This window comes from Brachyhypopomus gauderio, unplaced genomic scaffold (genome assembly GCF_052324685.1).
Source record: "Brachyhypopomus gauderio isolate BG-103 unplaced genomic scaffold, BGAUD_0.2 sc69, whole genome shotgun sequence".
Taxonomy (NCBI): domain Eukaryota; kingdom Metazoa; phylum Chordata; class Actinopteri; order Gymnotiformes; family Hypopomidae; genus Brachyhypopomus; species Brachyhypopomus gauderio.
Window position 1 is genome coordinate 1,607,832 of NW_027506890.1, and position 12,571 is coordinate 1,620,402.

At 46.1% G+C, this 12,571-nt stretch overlaps 1 protein-coding gene across 3 annotated transcripts in view; it reads left to right on the forward strand.

The window, feature by feature from the left end:
• fnbp1l (formin binding protein 1-like) overlaps positions 1 to 10,976 on the forward strand; it is a 29,494-nt gene extending 18,518 nt beyond the window's left edge. The window contains exons 2-16 of one of the 3 annotated variants that reach the window (XM_076989661.1): positions 40 to 155; positions 2,259 to 2,309; positions 3,319 to 3,466; positions 3,561 to 3,623; positions 4,131 to 4,235; positions 4,469 to 4,597; positions 4,789 to 4,935; positions 5,053 to 5,256; positions 5,833 to 5,970; positions 7,273 to 7,382; positions 7,532 to 7,664; positions 7,857 to 7,951; positions 8,222 to 8,364; positions 8,565 to 8,723; positions 9,591 to 10,976. In XM_076989661.1, the coding sequence (XP_076845776.1) occupies positions 40 to 155; positions 2,259 to 2,309; positions 3,319 to 3,466; positions 3,561 to 3,623; positions 4,131 to 4,235; positions 4,469 to 4,597; positions 4,789 to 4,935; positions 5,053 to 5,256; positions 5,833 to 5,970; positions 7,273 to 7,382; positions 7,532 to 7,664; positions 7,857 to 7,951; positions 8,222 to 8,364; positions 8,565 to 8,723; positions 9,591 to 9,598 (1,749 nt within the window). In that variant the 3' untranslated portion in view covers positions 9,599 to 10,976. Of the gene's footprint in view, positions 1 to 39; positions 156 to 2,258; positions 2,310 to 3,318; positions 3,467 to 3,560; positions 3,624 to 4,130; positions 4,236 to 4,468; positions 4,598 to 4,788; positions 4,936 to 5,052; positions 5,257 to 5,832; positions 5,971 to 7,272; positions 7,383 to 7,531; positions 7,665 to 7,856; positions 7,952 to 8,221; positions 8,365 to 8,564 lie in introns of all 3 variants that reach the window. The other 2 variants (XM_076989660.1, XM_076989662.1) reach the window with 2 other exon arrangements.
• The last annotated feature ends 1,595 nt before the right edge of the window (positions 10,977 to 12,571 follow it).

Below are 12,571 nucleotides of genomic sequence, written 5' to 3' on the forward strand. Positions count from 1 at the left end.
CCTCAATGCCCTCCTGTGTTCCCTCACTTCCTCCTGCAGGACCAGTTCGAGAACCTCGACAAACACACACAATGGGGCATCGACTTCCTGGAGCGCTATGCAAAGTTTGTGAAGGAGCGGCTAGAAATCGAGCAGACCTATGCAAAACAGCTGCGGTGAGTTACCTAATCATCGACCAGAATGACCATGCTGGCTGACACACAGAGAAACACACACACACACACACACACACACACACACACACACACACACAGGGTTATCTCATGTTTGAATAAATCCTGCTGGGCAGAAAACCATTTACTCCAGACCTTTTAATTCACTCAGCTGCATCGAAAGTCGAATCAGTTGATCAATATGCAGAAAATACCTTCATTAAATATGTATTATTGTAAATGTGTGTCAAATTTATATTGATGTCAGATGGTTGTCAACAGAAGGTTTCTTATATTGGGGAAATCAGGAACTTGAAACTGTAGTTTTCATTATAATCTAAATTTTCATCATGGCCAATGGCCTCTGAGGAAGTCAGTATGTACTTTATTTATTAGCACACAGATCTCTCTCTCTCTCCTGAAATGTTCTGGGGTTGCTGTAGTTCATCTTCAGAGATGTGTTCTTAAGATGTGTTGGTGAATCAGCAGTACAGCCAATCAAAGGCTCTGATTTAAAGTGGCAAGTCAGCCGCTTCAGGTCACTGGGTCACATGTGGTCGCACGTTTGCTTCTCCTCTACAGATAAGTCTGGCGCACACAAAAAAATGACAATAAAAAACATGAAAAATGAAATTTAAAAAGTGAAATGTTAAAAAAAAAAAAACATGCATTTACGAAGTCTCGCTCAACAAATTTCTATAGTAACTATGAGAAATAAAAGCTGCATAATAACACATCTGAGCATGTAGGGTCATTTCTACGTCTGGTGTAGCCGCAGCACACTGCCTGAAGCTGTGCTGTGTAGATCCATAATATTGATGATCTTGATGGCTCTGATGCTGTGAAACCCCGGTGTTAGATGTCTCAAATCACCGACACCCTACGGAGTGTCTTCCCTTGGACGAAGTAAGTGATGATTCTGATGAAATATCAAAAAAGAGATTTAGACACATGAGACATGAGGACACTGCAGCTGTGGCTTGTCCCGCTGTCTCCCTGTCCCCCTCCTCCCCTCCCTCTTTCTCCTCTTAAAGGAAGCCAGGCCCTCGCTGCACTCCCTCTGGGCATTCCACTGTTGCCAGGATACAGCAGTGTAGCCCCTCCTTCAACGCTGAGTATCTGTGATAGTTGTACTGTGGCAACATGCGTTCGGTGTACCTGACAGCAAAGGTTTCAAGGACCTTTCTTGACTAGCACACCTAACACACGCTAGGCCAAAACACAGGCCGCTCTGACTGACAGCGGCATCATATCAGGCAGCTCGGTGCCTTATTTGACTAGGGGCATGTGCAACCTCAGAAGAAATACTGTGATTAAGCGCATGCGAATGAGTAATAATTATTCTGTGGTATTTGGACTTAGTTAGAACCTATCACGGTAAAAAAAAAATTATCACAATGTGCTCTTGCTAGATATACATTCATAATTTATTTTGCCCACGCATGTTTTATTCTTCAGAATCATGGTAGGATACTGTCTCTGTATCAAAACACAACATAATATAGCTATATATTGTCATAGCATGGTCATGAACTGATTCTGCACAGGTCCATAGCCATGTAGCACACTGAGCAGCTGTGTCGGTGTCCTATGTCACTTTGGTAGAGAGAAGCGTTCAGTCTGAACTGCTTTTATGAGGTGAATTGCAGAAACCACACCTAGGGAAGCGGTAAGCATTGCTAGCCCAGTGTGGTGGGCATCTGGGTGGGGGAGGAGATCCTCACTTAGCCCCGCCCCCTCCAACCCCCATCACGTCCCCCCAGGAGCTGAATGAGCCTCAACGTGGCAACGCTGCTTCTAATACAAGCTCTCATTCATCAGCTCTCTCTCTCTCTCTCTCTCTCTCTCTCTCTCTCTCTCTCTCTCTCTCTCTCTCTCTCTCTCTCTCTCTCTCTCTCTCCGTGTTTTGAAGAAGGTCTGGGGCAAAGGGAAGGGAAATGAACGTGGGTGTCTCCTGTTTTTTGCCCTACTTTATCTCTCTGATATGATACATTACACAGACTGAGCTCTTGCACATGGTATAAAAAAGCGTTTCGTGGTCAGAAATGTGATGTTTGAAGCAGTTCTTGTCATGGGTCATTGACCGTGTGCGCTTTGTTTTAACAGGAATCTGGTTAAGAAATACTGCCCCAAGCGTTCCAAAGACGAGGAGCCCAGGTGAGTTTAAGAACACTGTCAACACAAAGTTGAGCCCCATAAATAAGTTTTGACACGTTTCTGCTGTTCCATTGCAGCCCACCATAAAACCGATCAATCCAATCTAGCTACAGTAGTGATATGGATACAGTACAGTGAAATAGTAGCAGCAGGGGGCGTGTACAAGTTGGCCATCTGATTTGAGAATCGGGAAGAGAGAAGCAAACCCTATTCAAATTTTGTTTTGGAAAAGGGAAACCGCCATTATTTAGTTTCTGTTTTGAAGTATAAAATAGAAAAATGGCTAATGCACTATTATCTGATTTCATTTCTTGATATTCGTTTAAGAAATGCATTTTTGCCTCTTTCAAAACTCATTTCCCAGTTTCTATTTTCAAAACAAATCCAACATGGCCGAAACATACATGGATGGACAGAGGCCTCCCAGACCCAGCACATGTCATGTAGTCTTCAGCTGAAGTGGGAGGGGTCTAAATGGGGTGGGGCATAGGAGAGCTGACACTTGCTTTTAATGAAATGCTGCTCATCGCAGTCACACTACATGATGGTCAGAATTTCCACTTACCTGCATGAAACGGCGTGTGTGTGTGTGTAGGGGGGGTGGGATGTCTGTGGGTGGGTGTATGGGGGAAGGTTTTTAATAAAGTGAGTAGGTCAGCCTTGTCTGTCTGGCAATCAGTCAATACAAACAGTCTTTAGTCCTCCCAACACATATTGCAATAAACTGTCCCTGCCTGTTTGTCTCTCTCTACCCCTCTCTCTGTACATAAACGTGTATGCTCAGTACCTAAAGGCGCCCAACACTTCCATTGTAGGGTGATTGACACTAGACTGATTCTGAAGCTATTATGTATGAATACTCATTGTGTTGATGGAAAGGTCAGCATTTCTCAGTAGTTCTCTCAGTAGTGCTTTCAGTACTTCTCTGCAATGTCTATTATTCCGACAATATGTTCAAGGTGACGACTGACAGTGTGTGTCTTCCCCCCCTCCCGCCCCCGTTTCACAGGTTTACGTCATGCCTGTCATTCTACTCCATACTCAACGAGTTGAATGACTATGCGGGTCAGCGTGAGGTCGTTGCCGAGGAGATGGGCCACAGGGTGTACGGTGAGCTAATGAGATACTCGCTGGACCTGAAGGCAGAGAGGAAACACGTGAGCACCTGCATCGCACAGCGTGTCCGTTCAGCAGACCTGAGGCCTGTCTTCTTCAGCCGTGTTTAAAGCATGTGTGTGTTGGGCTCCACAGCACCTACAGGAGGGGAGGAAGGCCCAGCAGTATCTGGATCAGTGCTGGAAACAAATGGACAATGTAAGTGGCTGTTAGATTGTGTGTCTTGGCTGCAGTGTATGAGTGGATGTTTGTATGGGGTGTCCCATCGGCAAAGTCTCATCCAGCTGCGACGTGGTCTCCCCCCATCATCCAGATATTAGAGAGAGAGAGAGAGAGAGACCGAAGGGAATGGTGGGAAGGGTGTTCGCATAAATTAATGTCCACTACCTACATACACACACTGTACACAGCAAAGCAGTCTGTGTGTGTTGTAGATATTGAAGCAGGGTTGTTTTTACAGCTTAACGGTTAATGCTAGTGCTGGCCAGCCACAGCTGAATCTCACATTGACAGTGTCCATTCTGTAATGCCTTAGGTATTCCTCAGTGTTGCACTGTCACAGAATTAAACACAGATGTCCTGACGCACTCTGGAGGCCGGTCTTTATCCCCCCCCCCCTTCCGATTGTTTTGGGGGGGTATGTTGCCGGAGGTTTCCAGAGCTGTTTGGCAAGATTCTGATTCTCTTCCTGTGCGATTATGGCAGAGCAAGAAGAAGTTTGAACGCGAGTGCAGAGAAGCTGAGAAGTGCCAGATCGTCTTTGAGAAGTTGGACAACGACATCAATGCCACAAAGTCCGAGGTGGAGAAGGTGGGGCACACTGCTGGCTGTGTCGGTCATCCCAAAGGACATAACGCTGATCACACCACGCATTAGAATGGATCATTTTTTTCCCCTGTAACATTTTATATATCTTGCTGCCAAAAACATATTTCAGTTTTCCATTTTAGTTTTCAGTCTTGTGATCCACTTTGGTTCAGCTCTAATGGAGAAGGCTGTTTGGTCCACCATTGAGCGAAAGGTCCTTGTCTCTGTGGTATTAGGCCAAGTCCCAGCTGTATCTGAGGACGCACACGGCCGACGAGAGTAAGAACGAGTACGCCGCCCAGCTGCAGAACTTCAATGGTGAGCAGTGGAAGCACTTCAACGCGGCCATCCCACAGATCTTCAAGGTGAACCTTCACTCCGCCGCTCTCTGGCTTTTTGGGTTGTACCTGCATTCAGGTCTAAGATGATGCAGAAAGTCCACCTGCCCCGGCTTGTGCAGCACCGTGTCGCAGCGTTGCCGACAGTGCCGTAGACCAAAGACGCCGTGCTTTTGTGTAGATTTATAGTCTGCGCTCGCTTGTTTGCTTTTGTGTAGAACCTCCAGGACATGGACGAGCGTCGGACGGTCAAGCTGGGGGAGACGTACCGGAGCTTTGCGGAGGTGGAGAGGAAGGTTATCCCCATCATCTCCAAGTGCCTGGAGGGCATGGTGACCGCTGCCAAGAACGTGGACCAGCGCAGGGTGCGAACACACTCATGGGCTCGGACCCGTGTCGGGGCTAGCTCGGACCTATATAAGGCGTCTTTAGGGCTTTCGGTTCTCAGCCGCCAATATTGTCCTGATTTTCTCCTCCTACAGGACTCTGCGATTGTGGTAGAGTCATTTAAGTCTGGCTTCGAGCCCCCGGGCGACTTCCCCTTTGAGGATTTCAGCCAGAATATCCAGCGCACGGGATCGGATGGCACCATCGGAACCCCCAAGAACGACACGGGCAAACCCGACCCTAAACACTCAATCGCAAAGGCCAAGAACAAACTTTGGCTCTTCGGGAAAAAGCCCAAGGTACCTGCACATTACACACACCACCAAGTTTTATACCGGCACAAAATCTTGCACACATGCTAAAACCATGTTCCCTAATTGCATACAAACTCAAAAATTGCTCTGCTGTACAGTAATAATTTACGCATTTTCTGCCAACTGTATTATGCTGAATTATGAATTCAGTGGAATACAAATGATGTCACCTGCCTTGAGACATGTTGTTCCATAAGTCGTATCTTACAAGACAGTAAAGACTTTGATCTGCCAGTGTTGTAAAAAGCTTTAACGTGTAGTTAATAAGTAAACTTCTATTAATGGTGTCGAACCTCATGCTGTCATGCTACCAACCAGTTTACATTCTTCATAATGTGTCGTATTTTCATTCAACATGATTTTTAGTGTTATATATATGATTATGTAACTAATTATGTTCGCGATCATATCTTCACTGATGTATTTCTGTATTGATACTATGGTCCGCACTATGTGACATTTGCTACCTTTCATGAAGCATTTAGCTAGACTGCTGCCGGTTAAACATAGTGGTTTGTATGTTTTTGTTTATTTGTTTATTTTGGTGTTTTGTTGCCCCAGTTACCCCCACCCATTCCTCCTCCACCCCTCCCTAGTTTTGCCTCTGCCCACTTTCAAGTTGAGCGGATAGCTCATTGTCTGAATGAAATGAGAACGGTAAAGTCCAAGATCCCGTCTTTCCGGGGTGTGAAGAGAGGGGTAAGAGCCGTGTGTGGGGTGTGTGTGTGGGCTTGCGGTGACTTTGACTATCCAATACCGAAAGACTTCTTTCTGACCAAGATTAGCATGTCTGAGGTCCACATATCCCACTTCTTAGAGTGCTCATCTTCCATCAGTTCTTGCCTGAGGCAGCTGACACCAGCTCACATCTCTGAAGAGGGTACTGATTTTGTGCAGGGTTAAAATCAAGGGCAGCAGGTGTGTGTGTGTGTGTGTGTGTGTGTGTGTGTGTGTGTGTGTTGGGGCAGCAGAGCAGTAAAGGTTCGTTATCCGTAGCCCTGAGTCACATGTAAGTCCAATTCTCTTAACCGTATCCTCCTCGCACAAATACAGCTGTTGAGCTTTTTCACAGGCAGTCGGGATAATAGCTAACGACGAAAACGTCTTCACGCTGCACTGCTCAGCCCTTTTGCTTACGTTATCTTCCAAAGGATCTCCACCTGAGGCCTGCTGCTTAAAGTGAATGGTGTTCCTTCACCAGCCTGATGAAGCAGCAGAGGTCTGTAGAATGTGCCGGTGTGAGTGGACTAGCATCACTGCACTAACCTAACCCTGTTGTCCTGGCTGCGTTAACCCCATCTTACCCATGGGGACGTTTAGAGCACGGCAGCTGTGCTTGGTTACCTCTCCCCAAGCCTGCTGCTTCGGCACCACGCGGCGCTGTTAATCTCCGCCCGTAACCCTCCTTGGAGCCGCAGTATTGACCAACGCTGACGAGCTACTTTGTGTTGCTGTTTTTCTGTGTGTGTGTGTGTGTGTGTGTGTGTGTGTGTTTTCATGAATGGCGTGGTCTAACCACAACCACTCAGTGGTCGGTGAAGCCGGTGAGTTGGGCGCTGCTATGGTGTGAAGTGCAGTAGACGTAGCTCTGCCTGTGGACATCAGTAGATTGTAGAGTTGTAGGGTCCCTGTCCCTCCCAAAGACCGAGGATGTAATGAAAGTGAACATGGCCTGTTCTCCTTCTCTAATGACATCTGCCTTCATTTCTTTTGGATGAGAATACATGCATATATAAATGAAATGGTGAGATACTGTATTTCAGTTTAAAGATCTTTGCTAATCCTTGATAATCTTACCTCAAAGATACGAGTCCACAAAGAGCATGTAGTTTTGTCCTCTGCTTAAAACGGTAAAAAACAAAAACCCATGGAACTCTGGGAAGGACACCTCTCTCACGTTCTGTTTTCTTTTGGTAGCGCTCAGAGAGCGTAGCTGCATGCAGGTGTTTGGATACAAGTCCCAACACGTTAGCAGCTAAGCACTAAGCTCTGTCTTTCCAGGCCCCAAATCTGGAGGATCTCAGCCACCTTCCACCAGAACAGAGACGCAAGAAACTACAACAAAGGATCGACGAGCTCAGCAGAGAACTGCAGAAAGAAATGGACCAGAGGTAGAACTTCAGTTCCGTGAAATATTGTTGTCTGTTTTACACTTTTGCGTTATTACTATGCATTCCATTGCAGATAACAGTAAGTGATGTGTTTGTGAGATTAATCTCGTGGTCAGCGTCATCGGCTTGTACTCATGTCTGTCTTGCAGAGACGCATTAAACAAAATGAAGGATGTTTATGAAAAAAACCCACAAATGGGTGATCCAAGCAGTCTTCAGCCCAAGATCTCAGAGACCATATGCAACATGGAAAAGCTACGCTCAGAGATCCACAAAAATGAGGTGAAGTGCCCCATGGTGATGGTCATATAAGGAAATGCGTCCCCAAAAGGCACTGCCGGAGAGCCGAGCTGAGCTGCGCTAACTCGCAGCGCTGTGTGATAGTGACACCTGGTGGAGAATTCTACACAGTGCATGTGACTTGTGTGATGGGCTAATTCCTTCTGTCTGTCTGTACCGTGCCCCGTCCCAAAGTCATGGCTGACGGAGGTGGAGGGGAAACAGAGTTCTCGTGGCGACCGAAGGCCCAGCGGTGACGTGAACCACCATGCACCTCATGGCCGAGAGAGGTACGCATGTAAACCTCAGTCTCACAGGCAGACTGGTGACTACCAAACAAAGCACCTTCACTACTGCCAAAGAAATCTGAACTTCACTCATTTACATGGCTCAGTGTTTTTAAGATTTGTAGCCCCACGTTGTCATGTATTAAAAACAAAATCTGAGAGCAAGTGCTTGATTTGGCCAAAAAATGGAAGTCTCTCAGTGAGTGACCAGCATACATTTTGTGTAAAAAAACAAAAGCAAACCAAAAACCAGTAATTGTGTTGGTGTTGTAGTCCTGAGGGCAGCTACACGGACGATCCCAGTCAGGAGCACAGGTCCCCCCCCCAGCCTGACCCCCACGAGTTTGACGACGAGTTTGAAGATGACGACCCTCTTCCTGCCGTTGGCCACTGCAAAGCCCTCTACTCCTTTGACGGTACGCAGCTGTTCCTAACGAACGAGAGCTGGTTGAGCTTGTTACCGTCCTCGCGTCCATCCTTCACCCTGCCCTTATGAAACGCTAACCGCACCTCCACGCGTTGGCACCCTCATGAGCGTGTTTGTGTGTTTCTTTTTCTGTACGCCCCGTGTCTCTCTACCTCCGCGTGATGACTTTGAGCAAATGTGTCTTCACAGGCTCCAACGAGGGCACGTTGGTCATGAAGGAGGACGAGGTGCTGTACGTTATAGAGGAGGACAAGGGAGACGGTTGGACACGCGTGCGCAAGCAGAGCGGCGAGGAGGGCTACGTGCCCACGTCTTACGTGGAGATCACCATGGAGAAACACAGCAAAGGTGCGGTCACCTACATTTGACATCACCCACAACACCCATGACATGGCTGCCCGCGTATGACATCATGAAGGGGAACACCTGCATGTCCGATTGACTCTACACAGCAGCGTGGCCCAATCGTCCTTTGTTCACTGTGTGAGCCCATGGACAAGAGACACACACCCTTATTTTCACTTCTTTCATGTACTTTGACTGTGATGTGGTTTTCCTACCAAGATATGACATTTGCCTAAGTGGCAGGATGCTTTCTTTTTACAACTTTATAATTTATCACCTTTATTTTCATGTATGTCACATTTGAGTTTTTTTGCATGTTGTTACTGCATCATAGTTTTAAGCAAAGTTGATGTCATGAATTGCATTTCTTTGTTTTAGTTTTACTCAACAGTTCTTTCCAGAACGGTGATTATTTTTCCCATTTTGTAATGACGTCTTGTCAGCACAGCTGATTTTTCTATGTGTATATTGTATTCATATGTTCTGCAATTGCTGATTTTGCTACTGCTACGGGACTCCTCTTTGTATCTGTGCTACATGACACGTTTTAATAGGGTCACCGTTTGAGTTCAGAGGGTCAAACCATTATGTGGGAGGCTTTTTTTGGTGCCCTTTACAACTTGTATGTACTTGAGGGATCTTATAATTGAAACTTGTGCAGGCGCTGTTGTCTTTGTCTCAGAGGTGCATTTCTAAAGCCAGCATGTTGGGTATATATATATGTTCAAAATCGCTGATCTTCAAATCACTATGACAAGACAGAAGATCTACAGAATGTTTTTGCACCCTTGTCACTGGGTAATTCCTTGGTCTTTTCTGGCATTGGTGTGTGTGTGTGTGATGGTGCTCTCTCTCTTTCTGTGGCTACAGGTACCTGAGTGGATAAGTGGGGCTCTGTGGTGTTGGTGGAGGGGACATGCTGCTCTGGGTCTGTTAGGTAGTGCAAGGGACTTCAGAGACGGTGAGAGAGAGAAAGAGAGAGAGAAGGGGGAGTTTTGGGGGGCAGGTTGCATGTATGCATGTTGGCTCTCATCACCATTAACATCTTTCCATTGCAGCGTAAGCTTGTGGGATGGGTGTGGTACAGGGGGACATGGGCTAGAGGGAGTAGGATCGTAGCGCATGCTAGTAGGAAGCCCAAAGAGCCAATAGGAACTAACGCTTTCATTCTGGAACCGTTGCCTGGCACTAACATTGCACCTTGTTGCACTCCATTCTTGGATCGTCATGGGAACATTTTGCCCGCGCCATGCCATTCTGCTCACCTTAACACGCATGATCCAAACCTGCCCTTCCTTGAAGGGCCTTGCTAGGATGCAACAACTAGGCCTGTTCACTTCTAAATCCTTACCGCCGCATTTCTGTGATGTCTGCGTCCTTCATCGAGTGTGTTCTCCCATTCCCTGATGTATTGCCTGACGCACCCTACCACCGTCGGTTCTGTGAATACATTGCCATGCTGCATTGAACATGATCAAACCAGACTAGAAGCAGGGCCGGACCGCAGTAGCCACAGCAACAATCCCCAACACGACAACCCAAGTGGCAGTCCACCTCAGCCTGTGCTGTGGATCCAAGGAGCCGGCCGCAGTACTGCACTGGACCAGCAGAGGGCGTCCGGACACAGGCAAACCAAAGTGGACCTGTGGGAAAATCACCTGCGATGCACTCAGCCCTCCAGCAATGCTTTATAACCTTACACATCCCTCTGCTCACCTTCAGCTCATGATCTCGCGTGAAGAACAGGCAGAGGGCCTCTTAATCTCTTCCTAATAGGCGTCCACGCGATCCACAACGTGCATCCTTCAGTGCGTGTATTTGTGAATGTGATTCATGCATATATTAAAAATGGTATGTATGCATATAGATATATGTATACATGTGTATATACCTAGTTAGTTTTTATTACCAAACTGTAAGTATTAACAACTTTTATTTCATACTGAATGTGGTTTTTATCGTGTCTTTTTATAGGGTTTTTTAACCGAGCGGATGATTTCGCTTTTAAGAACCGTGCCGTTATCGCTTTGTAATCATGGCTTTTTTTTGTTTGAACACTATTGTGTACAGGACCCAGGTCTTAACCAACGCACTTTTTTACCCTACTGCATTTGAATTGGAACCTAAATGAGAAGCCGACTGTGGCTGCTGCCTTTTGTATAAATGTACAGTAACACGGTGGTGACCACTATGTTCTGGGTTGTGTTTGATCAAAAGCACGAGCAAACAAATAAATGCTAAACTCTTTCTGTCCCATTCCGTGTGTGGCTGTGGGTTGGGAATGTATGATTTTCAGCATTCAGACTGTGAAATGTAGGTAGGTGGGGGGTTCCTTTTTTACTTCATTTTGATCAAGCTAGCACAATCTATATAATTTTATGCCTCATAAATTTCTCAAACTGTGTTGAGAAAACTCACGTGTGAAATATTTTTTTATGTTGTTCCGTACCACTACTTCAAACTTATTATTCACAAAACCACATCAGATGAGTGGCATTCAAATTGTCGCAAAATATAGAGTTGTTCTTTCAAGATGCTTTTTGAATACCATCCAAATATTAAGGGGAAGATGGACCAGAGTGAAGTAGGTCTTTTCTCAATCACAGTTGGAGCAAACATTAACACTTTGATCAGAAAGCAATAGCTGCAGTATGATGAGGCAGTATGGCTGCAGTATGATGAGGTAGTATGATGAGGTAGTATGATTGTTGCAGTATAATGAGGTAGTATGATGGCTGCAGTATGATGGCTGCAGTATGATGAGGTAGTATGATGGCTGCAGTATGATGAGGTAGTATGATGGCTGCAGTATGATGAGGTAGTATGATGGCTGCAGCATGATGAGGCAGTATGATGAGGTAGTATGATGGCTGCAGTATGAGGAGGTAGTATGATGAGGCAGTATGATGAGGTAGTATGATGGCTGCAGTATGATGAGGTAGTATGATGGCTGCAGTATGATGAGGCAGTATGATGGCTGCAGCATGATGAGGCAGTATGATGAGGCAGTATGATGGCTGCAGTATGATGAGGCAGTATGATGGGTGCAGTATGATGAGGCAGTATGATGAGGTAGTATGATGGCTGCAGTATGATGAGGCAGTATGTTGGCTGCAGTATGATGAGGCAGTATGATGAGGTAGTATGATGGCTGCAGTATGATGAGGCAGTATGATGAGGTGGTATGATGGCTGCAGTATGATGAGGCGGTATGATGGCTGCAGCATGATGAGGCAGTATGATGAGGTAGTATGATGGCTGCAGTATGATGAGGTAGTATGATGGCTGCAGCATGATGAGGCAGTATGATGAGGTAGTATGATGGCTGCAGTATAATGAGGCAGTATGATGGCTGCAGTATGATGGCTGCAGTATGATGAGGCAGTATGATGGCTGCAGTATAATGAGGCAGTATGATGAGGCAGTATGATGGCTGCAGTATGATGAGGTAGTATGATGGCTGCAGTATGATGGCTGCAGCATGATGAGGTAGTATGATGGCTGCAGTATGATGAGGTAGTATGATGGCTGCAGCATGATGAGGCAGTATGATGGCTGCAGCATGATGAGGCAGTATGATGAGGTAGTATGATGGCTGCAGTATGATGAGGCTGGTCGTCACGTCCATCTTGTGCCTTCTGGGTGCTGCAAAGCAGTGGCTGTCATACCGGCCACTAGACAGTGTCTTCATACTTGTTAGTAATTGAAGTTATATTATGGAGTGTTGTAAGATTCTGTATCTTCTCATTAAATTGTTCCAAGGCAATATACAGGTGGTTACTATTCTTTTTTTTTTCCCCAGTAAAATACAAACATGAAAAGGCTGTTTCAAAATAAAACAATGTCCTTCT